Below are 20,343 nucleotides of genomic sequence, written 5' to 3'. Positions count from 1 at the left end.
TTCAACAATTTTTGTTCAAGTATGGTGACTACCCGGTGCAAAACATTGAGCAAAGTACTTTGAAAAGTAGATGCATTTTGGATGCATCTACCACATGTTAGTTACCATGACATCAGCAGTCAACATGCTCCCCCGAACTCTTTTGACACGGTTCGATTTTTCATCGCCAAAGACCCGTCGATTGGGAAATTCGTGGTGGATCCTTAGGTGACGTGATACGCACTACAGAACCCGTTTCGTCGCCTTAGATTCTTTAGCGACGAAAAACACCCCTTAGCCGACAAAAATGTGCCGTGGTAGATAACAACTTTTTTTTGTAGTGCTAGCCCCCCAATAACCCATGGGGGTGGTCGGCCACTTAATGGGCTCCCCTTTGGGAGGGGTCCATTAAGGTGGGATGCACATTTTAATTAATAAATAATATATAATTAAATATTAAGTCACTTAATTAATACATAATACATATTATCTAATTCACGATGATCCGAGACACCTCCTGTACCACTCCGAACATCATTCGGATTCTCCCGAAACCCTCTCCGGTTCTCTCTTATCTCCCGAAAACCATCTTAAATTTCATTTAACACTTAATTGTGTTTCCATACGGTTTGCGAATGACACATACATGATCGAGATGCCTCTCCGATCAATGATCACCATCGGGGTCTGGAGAACCATAATGATCCATGTGTGTTCTACGAATATGAAGTCATTGAACCGCAAACGTCGAGTCATATTCCCTTTGTTACTTTCATACCAGGCTTGTTCGATCTCGTCACCGACAAGGCTATTCAACTCGTTCATGTGTGATTCCATCCTCATGACGTAGTCATGTGTTGCAACTTGGATATAATCTCACCGAGTGGGCCCAAAGTATCTTCCGTCACGCGGATAAACAAATCCCGCTATTGACACATATGCCTCAATCCATCCCTTTGGAATACCTGAGCAACACCTTTATGACCACCCTGTTACGGTGTAGCGGTTGATGATGTCTAAGCAGTCGCTAGTGGAGGTGACAATGATTAGATATGGCCTCACGATCTAAGGATTAGGTTACAACATTTCTGTTAGTATCGCAATGCTGAACTTTGTGACTGGATCACATTGCAATACATATGTTGGGAATGTTCATCGTATCATTCACCCAATGATATGATCCCATTGCCAATTGACTTATATGTCCATCATCGGGAAACCTCGATCATCTGTTGGCCATAATGAGCTAGTTCGCATAAAGCTTGCTAGGAACCATGGTTTGTTTACATACCACACGTGTACCAATGTTTCTGATTGATTGAGTTATAGCATGGAATAAAACTTATTATGAACTATTGATATATAATAATAAATATTTGTTATTGTTTGCCTCCAGGGCACCATATCCAACAAATATGAGACGGGAAAATCATGCAAGCTATGGGAAGGTAGAATCCCACTAGGGATGGTCGAGTTATAACATGACAAAAAAGTTCCAAATTTAAAAGAAAAGCTAGTTCGCTATTTAGTTTCAGATCGAACTACTTTAAGAGGTTCCCCTTACCAGACTGAGAGAAAGGCCCAACTCTACCAAAAGAAAGAGTTGCCACCCTGTTAGTTGGCTAGATCATCAATGGGAAGCTCGGTATCCCGTCATTGGCCGTAGGTTCAGTCGCCCTAATCTAAGCTCTAGCACGTCCATCGCGACCTAGAGGGTCTACACCAAATTCTCCTTATGCCTATCGTCAACACCTTTAGATTGTCCATCAGAATATGTAAAGTTCAAGGTATTAATGAAGGAGTGATCTTGAGGACCAACACCGGAGACACACTTTTCATTGTTTGTTGAGAGCTTATTCTGCATAAGTCATTCATCAAGCGCTGGAGTCTCAACCTCCGGTAATGCCATTTCCATGGCCACTGATTCATATGCAACATCATCAAGTTCAACGTTGATGTTCTTCTACATCCACCAAACGAACTCCATGCAAGAAGACTTGACAATTTCTACACTAGAACACATAGAGGCCAAGGTTAGACCAGAATTATCAAGATGCTCTAGATACCTTCGCGCCATCATTATGCCGCCAATGTTATGACATAAGTCACCAACAAAATTTCGAGTGTGCCGCTCAAGAGTTTGAGCGAATGTGGCTTGATCACTAAATCAATCCAATGCTCTCCATGCATCACCCATGCAACATTCCTTTGTGTTGATGTTACTCCCGGGATTGTCCTTGAGAATCGCCATTGATTACATTCTCCTAGATGGTAGAATGTGTGGTCTACATTTGTTCACCATGATCTCTATTGTGCTCTCAATACAATGCCATTGACCCGCAACATTATATAAAAAAGAACCTTTGTGGTTTGCTCATAAAAGTCCGTACAAATGATTAATCTCCCGGATAAGTTTGTTGACAAACTAGTCTAGTGAACCGGCTTGATAGTAATTTTTGTATCACTAGGTTGCAATTATATACCTCTAATAAAAACCTTTGGATTCTCCATTATATTAGTATAACATAAAAACCTTTCGATTTAAAATAAAAAAAACACTTGTACTTCCATGAGAATAAAGAAAAGGTGTAGTGAAGTGAGGGGTGTGGGCCTTGGTGGGCTTATTTTAGTCGAGGCTGAAGCAGATAAGTAAGGAAGGTGGGCATGGTCTCCCTGATCAATCGACAGAGTGCCGTCTAATCCGAGGCGACGAAGGCAGGAAGGGGATTAGCCCTAGCGGAGCGCGGTGCGGCGGCCAGCGCGGCAAGGCACCGACCCAACACGGCGGCCGGAGTAGGTGCGTCCACGTGCGCCGCCGGAAGGAAGGAGCTGAGGTATTTCCTCGGCGTTCCACTTTCGTCCTAGCATGCTCCTGTCACGGGTTGCACGGGTCGTACTTGTTGATTTTGTTTAGTTATTTTAAGTTAAAGCTATGGATTGCTAGGATTTCGCATCTCGCTCCTAGCCTCGTGTTATCTGCTTTCGCCGCACCAAGGTCCCCCGCCGCTGGACGGCCTCGCCGAGGTGAGGCTCTGCCGTCCGGCCCCGCTCCTCGGCCCCTCCGCCGCCTGCGTCGGTCGTCGGGTTGATGGGTCCCCGCGCGTCGTTTCCCCAGGGATTTCCCTGGTTTAATTTCGTTTGTTCGGGTGGTCGATTTTCCCTTTCTGGATTGGGCTTTTCCTTGATAGTTCTGGGGGTTGACGATTGGTTGGTTGGTTCCTGGGGTTATTCCGCGAATCCGGTTTCGACCGCGCGCGTCGGTGGACGCTGGTGGTAGCTGCCGTGATGTGGATATGGTTGCTTGCTTGTTGCGTGTAGGGGGGGCTGTCTGGCTGAGGTGCTATTGTCCAGCGGATTTAGATCGTGTTCCTCTGTTGGTTGGAGTAGTCACGTGTGGATAATCCCGTGTTGACTTTGACGGATACATAAAACTAATCAAGCTTAATAAAAATATTGTGCTCTAATTGATTGGAATCATGTATTCCTCTTTGATTTGGGATCATTAGGTGTAGGATTAGGTGGTTGTTCCGTGATATGTGATGTATTGATGGTTTGCTAGTTCTTCTGACCTCGCATTTTAGGCACTTATGTTGGTTCTGACCATTGGCGGCACTGATTGCCTTAGTTGCATCTGTGATTGTTTTGTGATACTTACTGTTTGATTAATACTTCTTTTGCAGGCACCGGTAAATCAGTGGTTCTCCGGTTAGTTCAACATGGAGGGGACTCTAGTTCAGTCTGTCATCGCTCCGACCGCGTACAGGAGCAGCTCTAAGCGCTCCCGTGTGCGTGTAAGGGCCACCATGTTACGCAGTATGCCAACAAGGACCCTTACTCTTGGTGGCTTTCAAGGGCTGCGGCAAACAAACTTCCTGGACACAAGGTCCGTGATCAAGCGTGACTTCGGCTCCATCGTAGCAAGCCAGATTTCACGCCCACGAGGGTTGGGGTCAAAAATGGTGGTCCGGGCCATGTTCGAGCGCTTCACTGAGAAAGCTATCAAGGTGATTATGCTTGCACAGGAGGAAGCAAGGCGTCTGGGTCACAACTTTGTTGGCACGGAGCAGATTCTGCTGGGCCTTATTGGCGAGGGAACTGGAATTGCTGCCAAGGTTCTCAAGTCTATGGGGATCAGTCTTAAGGATGCCCGTTTGGAAGTGGAGAAGATCATTGGACGAGGCAGTGGATTTGTTGCTGTTGAAATCCCATTTACACCCCGTGCTAAGCGTGTGCTGGAACTTTCACTTGAAGAAGCTCGCCAGCTAGGTATTATCTTCACCTGTCCACAAATTCAGCTAATTTGTTCCTGTTTTATAAGCTGTTATAGAATTATTACTTTATGTGCATCATCAACACTTCTTGATGCCCCCTAGTTTGTAATCAAATCTGTCCGACTCTACCTTCTTTTCTCTTTACCCTGTTCTGGCTTAATGTCAATTGGTTCAGAAGAGTGCACAGTTACATGTAGTGGATTGATCGTTAAGCATGTACAAATAATATATTACTAAATTGTGTACTCAGAATGATAATTAAGGAAAAGTTAGTTTTGCTAGGTATGGGAATGGAGCCTCATTCCCTTTCGGTTACAAGTGTGGGGAACTAGTGGGTAATTCGTCCCACATCTGGTAAAGCAAGGACACAAATGGTTCCTCCGTTCCTTTCATTGACCTTCATTGAGACCTAACCATCTGATACGCCCGTTCTCTGTTAATCTATATGTTAGGCCTGACCATGACCTATGCTTGTATGTTGTGTGGATGCGTTGTTTTATATACTCTAGTTTTATCTCTGTATCCTGCTCTTACTTTCTGGGTTCCTGCTAAGTATGCGAATTACTGGTGTGGAGAGTGGCATATGATTACTCGTGGCGAAGGAACATTATCAATGATTAATCCAGAATGATAGTTAAGAAGAGTGATCGTCAAGCCATGTGGAAAATGAAGCCCCATTCCTATTTTCATATGGCAGAATTCCTCCATTACCGGATGGGGGCGGGAATCTCACCTGTGGGAAAAGCTAGTGGAGTTGCTCATCGCCCATTAGGTGAACCTGCAAGAAGGATGTTTTACCATTCCACATCCTCGTCCTTCACCTCCCACTGAGTATACAAGGCACACGAGTAAAAAAAAAAGCATACAAGGCACACAGCCCCTTCTTTAATTGCATGGCCTGGCCATAATCTGTTGTTTTGCCTCTTACTGGAATAGAAAGAACATGGACCAGCGTAATTAACACACAACCATCTATTCCACAATCTAAAATATAAACCAGCTAGGAAATCACCATTCACTCCATTCCCCATCCTTTGCATTTTGTTGCTCCTGTAGTGATGTTGCTAGCAAGTGACTGCCAGCGCCTGTCGGATCCTGCCAATGCCATCGCCTCAACAACCACCAGCACACTTTTCTCCCATCTGCTGCTCCACCCACAGGCAATGGCCACTGCGCATCTTGTCCAGCCATTGCCACTGCTGCCTCCTGTTACACCCTACCTGGCACTCGCTGCTATCCAGTGCTGCTGCAGCGTGCCTACTGCCTACCCCATCATAGCCAGGCAATGCTCGTGTCGTTGGCAAGCCAACCCTGGCACTGTCCATTTATCTGGGTAGCTGTTGGGTCCTTTAGAATTGGTGGGGTATGGAAGTTATTGTTATACTCTTGATATATTACGCTGCACCAGAGTGCTAAAAAGGTCAAATGGTATCTGTTGCATTGTTCTTGAAGGTTTACATTTCAGCGTTTCTTGATCTCCGGCAATGAGTTACTATATCACATAAGGCTTTCAGGTTATTGGTACTGAAAAACAAGTGTTGCTTGTTGACTAGCCCTTTACTGTCATCCACTTCCGTGTTTGAAACTTGTTTATCTTCGTGAGACCAATCATTTGTTTGATATACATATGCATCTTATGTCAACTAATTTTCTTCTATGTTCATTACTCAGGGCATAACTATATAGGATCCGAGCACTTACTCCTAGGGCTACTTCGTGAGGGTGAAGGTGTGGCAGCCCGGGTACTTGAAAGTCTTGGTGCTGATCCTAACAATATTCGTACCCAGGTAATTTTCTTCACCATTATCCTTCTTAAATTATTTATTTGAATTAAAGCTGTGCATGGAGTGAATGTTTTACATGATGCGCGCAGGTCATAAGAATGGTTGGCGAAAGCACAGAAGCTGTTGGTGCTGGTGTTGGTGGGGGAAGCAGTGGTCAGAAGATGCCTACACTAGAAGAATATGGTACTAATTTGACAAAGCTGGCAGAAGAGGTATGTTCGTCCTCTCATGTGTGCTTTGTCTACTGCAAATATTAAGCAGCAAAGAAATAGTCTCATGTTTTTTTATGCTGCAGGGTAAACTAGACCCAGTTGTTGGCAGACAGGATCAAATTGAGCGTGTAACTCAAATTTTGGGAAGGCGGACAAAGAATAACCCTTGCCTAATTGGAGAGCCTGGTGTCGGCAAGACTGCTATTGCAGAGGGGCTTGCACAGCGTATTTGCAATGGGGATGTTCCAGAAACAATCGAAGGAAAGAAGGTTAGCCTAGACTGTTCTGTTATCCATGCTTACCGTGGTTTCCTATATATGCTTGCAAGTGAGTAGCAGGAATTGCAAAAATGGCTGGTTAGTGGTTTACTTTTTTTCTCTATGCAGCACCCATGCTGATACATTTATTGGTATCCTGGCGATATAGATACTGGAGTGTGTCATTTTAAATAAATGCTATTACATGGGTACATTTAATTATTAAAAAATGCCAATAAGTGGATATACTGGGACTGGGAGTTGGGTCAGATGAGGCTAGCCTTTTGGGACAGGAAGGCACAAGACGGGGCATTTTTTGAATGATGGGGATTTGATAAAATGCCACGTGGTAGCCTGGTCTTTGATAAATACCGGATCCAACCTATCAGTGTCATAGGACAGATCATTTTATCAAAGGCCAAGCTATTGATGACATTTTATCAAGATTTTTAGATAACACTTATAGCGTTGGGACGCTTTGTTCTTTTTAATGGTAATCATTCTGATATTTGTTGTGTATGTACCAGGGTGTACTGGACATTATCCGTGTCACATGTTGGTACCCTTGGTTTACCATGTATTGGTGTTTCAGAGCCTTTCCATGTAGTGTTATTATTTTTGTTATTAGTGTTATTATTTGGGATCAATAGCTTTCAACAGTTAATGTCATGGAAGGCTATCATCAGCTACCCAATTGTCCAAAAACAATTGAGTAGCATAAAGCTTCTTTTCCTCTTTATCATCATGCTGTTCCAGAACATTAATCACAATTCTTCTGTTCAGGTTATTACCCTTGACATGGGGCTCCTTGTTGCTGGTACCAAGTATCGTGGAGAGTTTGAAGAAAGACTGAAGAAACTTATGGAGGAAATTAAGCAAAATGATGACATTATTCTCTTTATTGATGAAGTGCACACATTAATTGGAGCAGGTGCAGCTGAAGGTGCCATTGATGCTGCTAACATATTAAAACCAGCTCTTGCAAGAGGTGAACTGCAGGTAATGTCCCTTATTTTGAACTCCATCGCTGCCATTGTTATGAAGGCCTCACCTAGGCTGGATCCAGATACTTTGTCCTTCCACTTCACAAGCCACACATCTAGCAAAGGACACATGAGCTGCCCCTAATTTCCTTATTTCTGATGTCTGTTCTCTCTTTTAGTGCATTGGTGCCACAACGCTAGATGAGTATAGGAAACATATCGAGAAAGATCCTGCACTGGAGCGAAGGTTTCAACCAGTTAAGGTTCCAGAGCCCACTGTTGATGAATCGATACAGATCTTAAGAGGACTTCGTGAGAGATACGAACTTCATCATAAGCTGCGATACACCGACGAGGCTTTAGTTGCGGCGGCACAGTTATCATATCAGTATATCAGGTTTGCATTGCATCACACTTTTAATTAATTTGGTTGATCTCCAATATTTTTTGCTTAAGATTGTCTTTACACCAATTCTGGAGCAACAGTTATTTCTCATGTATTGGCCATATCTTTTTAACTGCTTCAAAGTTTCAATTTCACTTGGGCATAGGAGTGTGGGCTTGTTTGATTTGTAGGAATTGTACAGGATTCTCACGGGATTGTATTCCTATGGATTTTTTTTCCTACGATCGTCGTTTGATTTGAAGGAATAGAACCTACAGGATTCTTTTCTATGGACTTCCCCTAGCCTCTTCCTGTAGGAAATTTTCCATTAGCTCTGAGCTCTTGGTAAAATTCCTACTCAGAAGAAAACGACCTTAGCTCCTTTGAATTCTTCATGTAAAATTCCTACAGCTTTCCTATGCTGCCATCAAACAATCAGTTGTAGCAATTTCCATAGGTTTCTTTCCCATAGGATTCATGGGGGCGGACCATAGCAATCCACCATTTTCCCTATCCCTCCACTTTCCCTTTCCTCTGAATCAAACAAGCCCAACTGTGTATTATGTTGGTCTCCGGTGGTTTCTTTTGTCTGTATTGTTCACTTATGTGTATCATCAATTTGAATACATTTTTCATCGATATTTTGGGTAGGCAAGGTGCTTCCATTAGTGACATCTCACGGTTTGATTATCCATCATCAAAGGGTATCCTGAATTTTGTTAAGTTCTCAATGTGCTCCATTATTCCCTTTACTCTAGACTTCTGCTGAAAATGTTATAAATGACATAAGTTGTAGAACACTGCAGTTTCACCCTTAATCTGCAAATATTTTGTAAAATTGTAATTAAATTACAAGTCAGGAACGTAAAATTTGTATTATGCTTGACACTTGATTGACTCTACACATGCATGGTCGTTAGGATCCCTCGTAGAAGGGAAACCTTAATTCTAGTTAGTAGATATGGACAGCTTATGTTTTCCACCTATTTAATTTGTTGGCAGTAGAGCCAATCATCTATCGACGCTTGTTTTCCACCTTGTTCCTTTTTCTCTCTCCTTGTTTTGGTTTCCTTTTATTTCCGTTGGGTTTCATATCTAGCCTACCCTAACTAGCTTGGGAAAAAGGCTTTGATGTTGTTGTTGTTGTAGAGCCAATTATCTGATTTGAACATGTTACTGTTGCTATCTCTGCAGTGACCGCTTCCTGCCTGACAAGGCTATTGACTTGATTGATGAAGCAGGTTCCCGTGTTAGGCTCAGGCATGCACAGGTACTAACTCTGAATTATTCTGATCGCAGGAAGCCACTTCATGACATTGTTTCTGTCTAACCTTTTATCCCTCCACGTTACAGCTCCCTGATGAAGCCAAGGAGCTGGACAAAAAACTTCGCCAGATAACAAAGGACAAGAATGAGGCTGTGCGTGGCCAAGATTTTGAGAAGGTATACATTTATTTTGTAGATGTGATCTGAGCTTTATATGAAGGTTCCTAAATGGCCTGCTATAGTAAGATTGTTTTACATGCAACCGTATGGGTAGATTTGGCTATTTGTACATTGTATTGTGTGATACCTCACAATCTAGTAAAAGCCAGCCTTTTCTTCCTTTTTCTGTTGTATTGTAAAATAACTGTTGTTGTTTTCTTCCGTGTTATCTTATTGTTGTTGTTTCTTGACAGGCTGGGGAATTGAGAGATGAGGAGATGGAGCTGAAGGCTCAAATTACAGCCATTATTGACAAGAGCAAGGAAATGATTAAAGCAGAGACTGAATCTGGCGAAGTTGGTCCCGTTGTTACAGAGGCAGATATTCAACACATTGTCTCCTCTTGGACTGGTATACCTGTGGAGAAAGTCTCATCTGATGAGTCTGAACGCCTCCTTAAGATGGAAGAGACACTCCATACGCGTATCATTGGGCAGGATGAGGCTGTTAAAGCTATTAGCCGTGCTATCCGACGTGCTCGTGTTGGCCTCAAGAATCCGAATCGACCCATTGCTAGCTTCATATTCTCTGGACCAACTGGTGTTGGTAAATCAGAATTGGCAAAGGCTCTGGCATCCTACTACTTTGGCTCAGAGGAAGCCATGACCAGATTAGATATGAGCGAGTTCATGGAGAGACATACGGTCTCCAAACTCATCGGATCACCTCCAGGCTATGTTGGCTACACAGAAGGAGGGCAGTTAACAGAAGCAGTCCGCCGCCGTCCGTACACAGTTGTTCTCTTTGATGAGATTGAGAAGGCACATCCAGATGTCTTCAACATGATGCTTCAGATCTTAGAAGATGGGAGGCTCACTGATAGCAAGGGACGGACAGTTGATTTCAAGAACACGCTGTTGATCATGACATCGAATGTTGGAAGCAGTGTGATTGAGAAGGGAGGCAGGAAGATTGGATTTGACCTTGAGTCTGACGAGAAAGACACCAGCTATAACAGGATCAAGAGCTTGGTCACCGAGGAGTTGAAGCAGTACTTCCGGCCCGAATTCTTGAACAGATTGGATGAGATGATTGTGTTCCGGCAGCTGACGAAATTGGAGGTGAAAGATATTGCTGATATTATGCTCAAAGAGGTGTTTGACAGGCTCAAGGCAAAGGAGATCGACCTCCAGGTAACGGAGAAGTTCCGGGATAGGGTTGTGGATGAAGGTTACAACCCAAGCTATGGTGCCAGGCCTCTGCGACGTGCTATTATGAGGCTTCTGGAAGACAGTCTCGCGGAAAAGATGCTGGCTGGTGAGGTCAAGGAAGGTGACTCTGCTATTGTTGATGTGGATGCGGACGGTAAGGTGGTCGTTCTCAACAGTGGGAGTGGTATTGCGGAGCCACTGGCGCCTGCTCTGAGTGTCTAGTGGGGGACACCATCTTTGGCCTGTAATCTGGCTTTCTTTACCTCTCAGCTTGAGTCCTGGTGATTGTAAAACTAGATTTACGTCAAACCCCTTCCAGTTATGTGCTTTGTCCTTTCTTTTCACTCTTTTGAATTTTGAAGTTTGGAGTCAGGCACTAGAAATCGTCATGTATATCGAACAGATAGAGATGCATTCACGAAGCAAGTTGTACGCTAGATTTTGAGTTGCTTTGTTTCTGAAAGAAAGTTGGAAGCATCATTGTCATTCAATAATTTGTACTTGCTATTTTGAGTTGCCTTGTTTTCTTTACACTCTTGAATTTTGAAGTTTGAAGTGAGGCAATGGAATTTCTCCTGTAAAAGGAACAGATAAGGATGCATTTATGAAGCAAGCTGAATACGGAGTACTAGATTTTGAGATCTTTTTTCCTTTTCTGAAAAAATGTTGGAAGCATTAAAGTAATTTGTATGATTTTGGTAGTGACTGGAGAGATGATTGGTCTGACCGACCAGGTAGCTCCCTGTCAAAACAGCTAGCATGTAAGGCAGGGAATGGCCCATCCTGGAAGCAGGGGTGTTTGCCCATTTAATCCGAAAGCTCCGTGGTTTAATCGGTCGACCGGTGTGTCAATATAGACTTGCACGTCCATCCTAACCATACAAAATTAGCCATGCTCAGATTTTTCTTCCATTTTCCCTGAGTATATACACGACCCTTTCCTGCACCCAGCGTCCTGTACCCAACTAAGAACACTTTGCCTGGCACTGCTAACACGCGCAAGAACACTTCATTGATCCTGGCTTCCTGTTGGAAGCAAAACCATGGGCATCTTGGATCACCTCTCCGATATGTGCAGTATGACCCAGACAAAGAACGCCCTCAAGCCCAGGAAGAGGCGGCCACTGCAGGTAAGGTTTGTGGAATTCAAGAAAACATCGTGTGCTCCCCTTGACTGTTCCTTGGAAACATTTTCAACCAACTTCTGATCTTGTCAAGTGATCTCTTCGTTTCCTGACCTTTTAGTCGAGATGCTATACACGCGATTAACCGGAGTTCTTTTATCTGCAGACTGTAAACATCAAGGTGAAGATGGACTGTGAGGGCTGCGAGAGGAGGGTCAAGAACGCGGTGAAATCGATGCGGGGTACGCACTAACGTGAACATAAACAATACTCCTTCCGATCCATAAGAAGACCGTGGTTTTAGCTTAAGTTTAAACTAAAATCACGACAACTATATATGAATCGGAGGGAGTAGTAACTTTCTTTTTGGAAAAATATCTTGCCTAACAAAACCCATGTCTGTGTGGATACTTAAGGTGTGACGGCGGTGTCCGTGACTCCAAAGATGAGCAAGGTGACGGTGACTGGGTACGTGGAGCCGAGCAAGGTGCTGGCGCGAGTGAAGAGCACCGGGAAGGGGGCGGAGATGTGGCCCTACGTGCCCTACTCGCTCACCACCTACCCCTACGTCGGCGGCGCCTACGACAAGAAGGCCCCCGCCGGCTTCGTCCGCAGCGCGCCGCTGGCCATGGCCGACCCTGGTGCACCGGAGGTCCGGTACATGAACATGTTCAACGACGAGGACGTCAACGCCTGCTCCATCATGTGACGTGGTCGACCATCTCAGACATCTCCACACCAGCGATAACAGATACGGAGTACATCGCTACTCTACATGCAGGCTATGCTGCCTACTAGTTAATCTACGCGCGTACGATTTCCATGTGAGTTGGTGTGCATATTTTTCAGCTTGGAGACATGAACTATTTTTTATATCTAAATTATATGGATATAAAACGACAAGTGCCCCCGCCGGTGCGAGCCTGAGTTGCGCCGCTGCATCGCTGCTTCCGTTTCAAGCCGGCTTGATTTTGCTCATGACAATGTGAAAATTCTCTTGCACGTGCCCCTAAAAACCATGGGCCCACAACTAGATCCATCACCATTGAACCCTTGAATCGATCTAAAATTCCTGACACTAAACGTGCAATATAAGTGGACCGCTCCAAGGGAGAGGTAACTAGACGACTCCCCGCCCTCCTCAAGATCATCCGTGAGGACACCACCGATGAGTTGGACGAGGAGAGGGGAAAACTTGGTTTCTTGCTCTGCACAACGCTGACATAGACAAAAAAAAAATCATGAAAATGCCGCACGAATTTCTCCAAAAACGAGTTTATTTGAGACAAGAAAAGATTATTTTAGTAAAAGAAAATCCTTTCAAATTTGAATTCATCGGAGACACTACACTTCTAAGCGAAGGGAGAAGAGCGTTTCCTACTATGCATGACATAGTAGAAGAAGAGATTGTGAGAGACGTGTGATTGATATGTACACCGGGGAAGAGATATCCAGAACAGGACAAGTCATCAAGAATCGAAAATGTACTTTTGAAACCGAGCTCATATGCTCCCGCTAGTAAAAAACATGCAAAAAATAGCAAACAAAATGGAAAAATCTGTTTTTTTACAATAACATGAGAATGTGTTCTAGCTGGAAGCAACAATATGGTGAGAAATAACATATTTGCTGGTCTATGCAAAAACAACAAAATCTAGTGCTGTTTGGAGCATTTGGATTTGTTGTTTGCAATAATCAGATTTGTCTTTTTTTGCATAGACCAGTACATGTATCCTTTTTAGGAGATTTTTGGCATACTATTAGAGCACATGTTCATGTTCATTATCTAAAGATTTCAGTTTTTTTTTGATAATCTTATTGGAGCAGGAGCATATGAGCTCGGGAGCAGAAAAACCAGTCCGCCAAGAATACCTTTCAATTTTGAAGTCCAAATCCGAAACAAAATGAAGTATAGTGTGGCTACGGCATAAAATGTTTGGATAACATAATACCTGCATTTTTTCTCTCTGTTTTGTTTTTGGGTATGTGAATCTACACCGTCTGCATTTGATCGTAAACCACAGATAACAATCCGAGAGCCGTGTGGTACAAATTCATTTTTCATGCACGTTTTCCCGGTATGACACCAGAGATAACAGTCCGTGTTAGATTTAGTGCTCTGCAGCAGAGAAAAATCCTGTGCAACACCCTCTTCAGGATGTGCATATACATTTCCAGTGCACCTCCACGCCATGAAATACTTGCGAATTAGAACAACTGATTACACTCGCACATACTTTTCTGATTGGATTCCCAACCATAAGACGATTGACGCATGAACTCTAGGTACTAGATACTAGTACAATAACCTGAACTGAAGATAGTTCAGGTCACTCGAACGCTTCCGGCAGCGGCCGGCTGGCGAGGAACGCCCTGAAGAGCACGAGGGACCTCGCCGGCTGCGAGAAGGGCGCCTCGTGCGACGCGCCCCGGATGGTCGCGAAGGACAGCGCGTCGCCGAACACCTGCGTCCATCCGCCTACCTGCACATCCCCGGAGAAAAACGCTTCAGTCTCACCACCATGACACAGCCAGGAGTGGAGCTGACGATGACGATGGCCAACGGATGGGCCGGAGCTCACATACCTGCTTCCCTTCGAACCAGACCCGGTACGGCACCGTGGCCTTGAGCCGGAGCCTCTTGGCGAGGCCGTGCACAAGCGTCCTGCTGCCCGTCAGGGGGATCACCGAGTCCTGATCGCCGCTGCAGAGTGATCCAAGAGCAGCAAACATTTTCTTGCAGGCATAAGGTTCAGGTCCTGAATACATGCTGTGGACTTTACTGTATTCGGTTCTTTACCTGTAAACCAGCACCGGAATGCCAGCCTTGACAAGCGCGCCGACGATGTTGATGGTCGGGATCTTGAGGTCCAGTTGCTTGTACTCAAGAATACTGGATTGGGCAAAAACTTGTAAAATTGCTGAACTGATGGAATGCAGCTATATAGCCGATGTAGACAGATAGTGAATTGGCAAACTCGCACCTGCTGCAAACCGTCCACTTGGGCACACCGTTGAGCTGCGCGTGCATTGCTTTCTGCACATCTTTTCGGTTGAGGTAGTTCACCGTCTCATCCTCGACGCACACATCGAGCTCCCTGTTCACTTGCTGGCTAGGCTGCGCAGAATATATAGTCGGTTAAGGGCATCTTTACATGATGTCTCCTATTCTCCTTAACATACTCCCTCCGATTTATTTTAATTGACTCAACTTTGTATAGATACCAATGTATTTAGTCAACAAACACGTCTAGATACATCCGTATCTAGATAAAATTAAGTCAGTTAATTTGAATCGGAGGGTATATGAATATATGATGCCAAAAACGTTACCTTTGGTGAGAGGATTTTGGATTGACTCAAAACTGAAGAGATGCAGACGTCGAGGGTGACGTCATACTTGTCGACGAATCTGCTGGTCTCTCTGGTAACTTGATTCATCACCCTGTCGCAAACCTGGCTGATCGAGCCGTGGTAGTACTCGCTTACATACCGCGAATAGTTGCAGACTGTAGTGAAAATGTTGTAAGTTGAATCCGATATCAGCCCATGCGACCAGAAGAACTCGGCCCTTGAGTTGAAATCAGTTGAGAATTCAAGGACCGGATTGCCCAACTGTTGGATCAATGTGGGAGAAAAAAGCAAGTGAGTGGACACTATAAATGGAAGAGGCTTCTGTACACTTTTTTTTTTGTAAGATTGGTAAATTCTTACAGCAATGCCTTTCAGATTGAATAGCTTCTCCTTCTTGTTGAACTCGACCATGCGCTGCGCTAGTTGCGGAACATAGTGGCCTAAAGAAAATCATCAAGGTAATTATAACACAAAGCGGTGAATTCAGAATTGAACAACAACAAGGTGGTCAAGCAGAATGGGCTGTACCAGCATAGCTCTCTCCTGTGATATACAAGTCCCTGCCCTTGTACTGTGGGAACTTGTCAAACCAGCCTTGCAAGAACTTCAAATTGTCCCTGGCTTCAGACAAATTCGAAAGGTTCTAGCTTTAGAAATCGAAAGCCCTTGAAAAACTATCTTGCAGGTTAAGTCTGTCTACAAGGAAAAATTGAGGTACAACTTTGCAAGCATGGAGGTCCCACCTGTCATGCTGTCCCCAACACCCCCATAGAAGGAAGGATCAGTGGAGTAGGAGAAGCCCACCCCTGCAGGGCTCTCCAGATACAGCATGTTGGCCTCTGAAAATAAGCCAAACAGATACCAAGAAAGAAATTCAGTTGTGATACAAATCTGTGAACTCTTCTTCTCTTTTGCACCAACAAAAGATAGGGCCAGTAAAAAGTGGACCAATCAAAGGTACACAAAGGTTGTCTGGAGTGGTGTGGATCTCAGCTTTTACAAGAGGCAAGTGCTCACCTTTGTTCCAGCTATACTCATTCCTCACAAGGGCATTGCCACTAGGCCTGAATGGCCCATTCTCTGAAAATGCCCCCACCCCCACAGATGAACAACCAGGTCCTACACAAGCACATGCATGTACATCATCAGAACTCCAAACAGAGACACAGAATCTTGATCATAAATCAGGTGAAATTCCCCACCCAACAGGATTCGAAAATTGAAGATGTTATCATGCTAGGAACCCTCCCATACGGGTGGTTTTCAACATTAGTTCCATTTGAAGAGATCATGTAACAAAAGCGCATTTCTGCTACAGAGTCATAAAAATTTCGAAGATAAAAAGCCCCCTTGGCCCCTTCTGTTAACAGTGGGACACTTCCTCTGTCTACTTTTCAAGAAGTCAATTAGGGAAAAAACTTCTTTTAGTGTCAGAACCAAGCAGAACACCTTGGGTCTAGGCGCATTTGCACAGGTAATGTAGTAGCGGCATTTCTTAATTTCCTTTCCCATCTGGGCTCTGCCCTTCACAGTTCACACGGTTCTTTCTCGTGTTATATCCTCAGTACCAATAATGCAATAAGATGAAACAGTGTAAAAGATGTATGAGCGTCTGAACTTACCTCCATTTAGCCAGAGGACGAGAGGCTTGGTGGCCGGATCTAGCTCGGCCTCGGCGAAGTAGTAGAAGAGCGACCTCTTCTTCACGGCGTCCACCGCCACGTAGCCGGAGTACTGTGCGAAGCTGACCGGCGGCTGCCCTGGCAACACGCTGATCTTGTCCTCCACCATGCCCATGGAGAGGCAGCCATTGCTGATTAGAAGCACGGTAGCTGTACAGACCACAGCAGCAATGGTGTCCCGGTGCATGTTCTTGACTCTGCTCTCGAAAGAGAGAGAAACAGGGAGAGGGGGAGAGGGGAAGAGAGAGAGAGAGAGAGAGACGGACGAGAGAGGAGAGACGAGAGACGAGTGAGTGAGTGAGTGAATGCTGTATTGCTGTGCAAAGTGTTGAGGTGATAAATGGATAGGTGGCAATAAATAGGTTTGACAGTCTAGGTCACGAGATGTCGAAATTGCTAATAGGAAGTGTGAATAGGTCTAATGAACTACTTTTAGTTGAAAACATGAAGAAATTTTTGGGCAACATCTGTATACTCACCCCATGTATAGATACACTAATAAAATATTTGCTCAATTTTTTTTAGATACGAATGTATCAATGTACTAAAAATATCTCTAGATGCAATCGTATTGGAACAAACTTGAACAGCTTAGTTCTTTGTTCGATTTATATAGGTTGCACCGTGCATGTAGCTTACAATTTTCGAAATCTCAAAGGTCCATCAGTACAGAAGCTTGAGAGCAACTTTGGGAACTAGAGTTTTATAAGGAAAAAGTTGAAGTGGTTTATAAGGTGATCTCTTCTACTCACACTAAGTGTGAGAAAAAAAATGAGTTGATGCTCACTCCTCCTCGTCCTATGTCGTCGCTTGCCACACCACAACGATATCCCACAAGTGTAGGGATCAATTATAGTATCTTTCGATAAATAATAAGTGTCGAGCTCATGAGAAGTTGAAAAAATTGGTTCGCTAACTTGAAAAATGTAAACAATAAAAGATGCATATGTTTTGTTTGTATTTGGCGTATAAGTTTCTCAAAAGTAAAACACAAGGTAAAATATAAGTAGCAAAATAAATAGTTCTTTTCAGAGGAAGCCCTATCATGTATGCAACAAGATGACAAGCTTGGTGTGCACTTAGGTGAGACAAACTTCAGAGGAGCCTAATCATCTATGGAGCAAGATGACACCCTTGGCGTGGACTTAGGTGACACAAACGTTTCTAAGGGCCAGATGGATTATTTAGTCAATAGATTTATATTGTAACATGGTTAATATCTTGTCAAGTGTTACACATATTTGGACATAGCCTAAGATAGGTGCAGCCGTGTACACGTACAAATACACCCCTAGGAATTGATGCCAATGCCACATATATGCGCAAAAATATAATTTATTAAGACATAAGTTCAATATCCGCTATAAGTTTTAAGGTCCCGATCAATAACCTCCTATTGCAAGTCTAAGAACTGAAACACAGGTTGTGTCAACTCCGACCGTCCTTACTCTCGTCCCCACTCTAAGGTGCAGCCGTATGAGTCCATATAGGTGAAGTAACATGTAGTCAATATTTGCATATTACCATCATTGCACCACAAGAAAGTATAAAATTTGACCAAATATTCAAAACATACTATATAGAATCATCGCAATTCATAATATGCCCTCAAGAACACGTGGAACTAGTCAAAAGACGGACATAACTAGTGGCATCTGGAATACAACACAATCTGAAGTATAAATTCACCACAAACTAATCTCAATAAAGCCAAGTACAATCATGCAAAAGACACTAAAGGTATTCTAGGGTTCCGATTTACACAAACTACGAGGGGATGCCGTCAATCTTGGAGATGGTGATAGTGCTAATGGTGGTGTTGGTGAAGGTGGCGTTGTAGACACTCCGCCTATGCTAAGGTTGAGTTGATGATACCAATAACGGCGATTTCCCATCAGCGGTGGCTAAGGGCAGAGCTGCATAGGCTCTCCCTGATGCATGGCATCAGGGTCAAATAATTTTTTTAGTTGCAGTTATGACTAAACAGTCCCAATGCATCAGGGTAGAGTGAGAAATTTGCATCATGGAAGTGATGACCCACAAGTATAGGGGATCGCAACAGTCTTCGAGAGAAGTAAAACCCAAATTTATTGATTCGACACAAGGGGAGTCAAAGAATATTTATAAGCTTTAACAGATGAGTTGTCAATTCACCTGCACCTGAAAATATACTTGCTCGCAACAGTTTATCAGTAGCAACTGTTTTATAGCAGTGGTAGTAGTGAAGTAACAACAATAGCGAAATAAAAACAGCAGTAGCGATGATTACAGTAGACAACATGATTAAAATATTGTAGGCACATGGATAGATGAACGGGCGCTGCATGAATGAGAGAGTCCATATAATAGCAAGGCATAGGCATTGCAGGTAATAATGATATAAGCATCCTCGTAAAAGATAACCATACGCGTGTGTTCCTATTTAGTCGTGCGTGCTCGCAATGAGAAACTTGCGCGACATCTTTTGTCCTACCAGCCCGTTGCAGCGGGGCCTCTAGGGAATCTACTGGTAATTAAGGTACTCCTTTTAATAGAGTACCGGAGCAAAGCATTAACATCCCGTGAACACACGTAATCCTCACATCATAGTCATTTCCTCCGGTTATCCTAATTATTGTCACTTTGGAGCTTCGGGTTCCGGACAACGATATGTGTATACAACTTGCAGATATGATAAAAAACAATAATTATCATCATGAATCAAAAACATGTTCAGATCTGAGATCATGACACTCGGGCCCAAAGTGACAAGCATTAAGCATAGAAACTTGCAACAATGTCAAAAATACTAACAATGGATACTAGGCACTATGCCCATAACAATCTTATAGCTATTACATGACCAATCTCATCCAATCCCTACCATCCCCTACAACCTACAGCGGGGAATTACTCGCACATGGATGGGGGAATCATGGATGGTTGATGGAGAGGCGTCGGTGATGGCGATGATATCCTCCAAATGCCCGTCCCGGTAGGGTGCCAGAATGGAGTTTTTGGTCCCTGGATTGGGGTTTCTGGTGGCGGCGGAGCAGCGAAACTCTTTCTGGAAAAACGTCGAAACCCCCCGGTATTTTCAAGTCAGGGGCTTCTTATAGTGCGAAGGAGAGGTCGAGGGGGGGGGGTGTCAACACCCGGATTTTTAAGTCCAGATGCCTATTATGCCATTCATCGCAATCCCAGGAATATTATTTTTGCGAGACATAATAGATTAATATCACAGAACATCATTCATTACAACACCATAATAGTCTTACATAAAAAAGGATCACATGATCCAGTCTCATTACAACACTTGATCTAATGATCAGTTACATAACACATAGCGGAAATACGTAGTAGAGGTCCATCTGTTCCACAGGCAACTGTTGACGTCAGGAGTAGTCCTAGTTGTCGTAGACGTCCTGCTGTCCTTCATCCTGGTACTGGGGCTCATCTTCATAGTCTGGCCATTTGAATAGCCAGGGACACAACCATGAGTACTTTAAAGTACTCACAGACTAATACTAAAGTAAGTACTAGCAACTATGGTAAGAGGGTGCTAAGCTCTAAGTTCAGTTGCATAAAGCCAGTTTTATTTCGTAAGCATTTAATAAACAGAGACTCCTCATGTGCCTAACTTAACTCAAGTGGGAAAATTAGTGTCATTTCCACGACTCTGTTGTGATTCAAAGTC

The 20,343-nt window shown here is 43.8% G+C and overlaps 3 protein-coding genes across 5 annotated transcripts; 2 read left to right on the top strand and 1 right to left on the bottom strand.

Annotated features, from left to right (window-relative positions):
* The first annotated feature begins 2,732 nt into the window (after nt 1-2,732).
* LOC124679306 (chaperone protein ClpC1, chloroplastic) lies at nt 2,733-10,998 on the top strand. The gene is made up of 10 exons (XM_047215088.1): nt 2,733-2,813; nt 3,660-4,245; nt 5,922-6,037; nt 6,124-6,246; nt 6,330-6,515; nt 7,287-7,502; nt 7,666-7,883; nt 9,066-9,141; nt 9,225-9,314; nt 9,551-10,998. Exons 2-10 carry the CDS (start codon nt 3,696-3,698, stop codon nt 10,727-10,729), a joined length of 2,754 nt encoding a protein of 917 aa, XP_047071044.1. The 5' UTR covers nt 2,733-2,813; nt 3,660-3,695; the 3' UTR covers nt 10,730-10,998.
* Nucleotides 10,999-11,394: 396 nt separating this feature from the next.
* LOC124673710 (heavy metal-associated isoprenylated plant protein 20-like) lies at nt 11,395-13,695 on the top strand. Of its 3 annotated transcripts, XR_006992800.1 has the most exons (4): nt 11,395-11,637; nt 11,798-11,873; nt 12,048-12,455; nt 13,459-13,695. XR_006992800.1 is itself a non-coding variant. In XM_047209751.1 (3 exons), exons 1-3 carry the CDS (start codon nt 11,551-11,553, stop codon nt 12,338-12,340), a joined length of 456 nt encoding a protein of 151 aa, XP_047065707.1. In that variant the 5' UTR covers nt 11,395-11,550; the 3' UTR covers nt 12,341-12,572. The 3 variants fall into 3 exon arrangements, 2 of the variants coding, with proteins under 2 accessions (XP_047065707.1, XP_047065708.1); XM_047209751.1 differs by lacking the exon at nt 13,459-13,695 and having other exon boundaries at nt 12,048-12,572; XM_047209752.1 differs by lacking the exon at nt 13,459-13,695 and having other exon boundaries at nt 11,438-11,642; nt 12,048-12,609.
* A 266-nt stretch (nt 13,696-13,961) lies between these two features.
* Nucleotides 13,962-16,944, bottom strand: LOC124673711 (serine carboxypeptidase-like 45). The gene is made up of 10 exons (XM_047209753.1): nt 16,608-16,944; nt 16,003-16,104; nt 15,729-15,824; nt 15,514-15,606; nt 15,346-15,425; nt 14,965-15,246; nt 14,616-14,740; nt 14,432-14,524; nt 14,218-14,335; nt 13,962-14,114 (listed from the first exon to the last, which is right to left on the bottom strand). Exons 1-10 carry the CDS (start codon nt 16,852-16,854, stop codon nt 13,962-13,964), a joined length of 1,389 nt encoding a protein of 462 aa, XP_047065709.1. The 5' UTR covers nt 16,855-16,944.
* Between the last annotated feature and the right edge of the window lie 3,399 nt (nt 16,945-20,343).

This window comes from Lolium rigidum, chromosome 7 (genome assembly GCF_022539505.1).
Source record: "Lolium rigidum isolate FL_2022 chromosome 7, APGP_CSIRO_Lrig_0.1, whole genome shotgun sequence".
Taxonomy (NCBI): domain Eukaryota; kingdom Viridiplantae; phylum Streptophyta; class Magnoliopsida; order Poales; family Poaceae; genus Lolium; species Lolium rigidum.
This window is presented reverse-complemented; position numbering and strand designations above follow the sequence as displayed.

Bases quoted from the DNA above. Each gene is read 5' to 3' on its own strand.
- LOC124679306 (XM_047215088.1), top strand. From the start codon at position 3,696: ATGGAGGGGACTCTAGTTCAGTCTGTCATCGCTCCGACCGCGTACAGG. The intron at 4,246-5,921 runs GTATTATCTTCA...TTCATTACTCAG, and splicing joins TGAAGAAGCTCGCCAGCTAG to GGCATAACTATATAGGATCC. The intron at 9,142-9,224 runs GTACTAACTCTG...TCCACGTTACAG, and splicing joins TTAGGCTCAGGCATGCACAG to CTCCCTGATGAAGCCAAGGA.
- LOC124673710 (XM_047209751.1), top strand. From the start codon at position 11,551: ATGGGCATCTTGGATCACCTCTCCGATATGTGCAGTATGACCCAGACA. The intron at 11,638-11,797 runs GTAAGGTTTGTG...TTTTATCTGCAG, and splicing joins GGAAGAGGCGGCCACTGCAG to ACTGTAAACATCAAGGTGAA. The intron at 11,874-12,047 runs GTACGCACTAAC...TGGATACTTAAG, and splicing joins CGCGGTGAAATCGATGCGGG to GTGTGACGGCGGTGTCCGTG.
- LOC124673711 (XM_047209753.1), bottom strand. From the start codon at position 16,854: ATGCACCGGGACACCATTGCTGCTGTGGTCTGTACAGCTACCGTGCTT. The intron at 15,426-15,513 runs GTACAGCCCATT...GATTTTCTTTAG, and splicing joins CACAGGAGAGAGCTATGCTG to GCCACTATGTTCCGCAACTA. The intron at 14,525-14,615 runs GTGCGAGTTTGC...TGCCCAATCCAG, and splicing joins AAGTGGACGGTTTGCAGCAG to TATTCTTGAGTACAAGCAAC.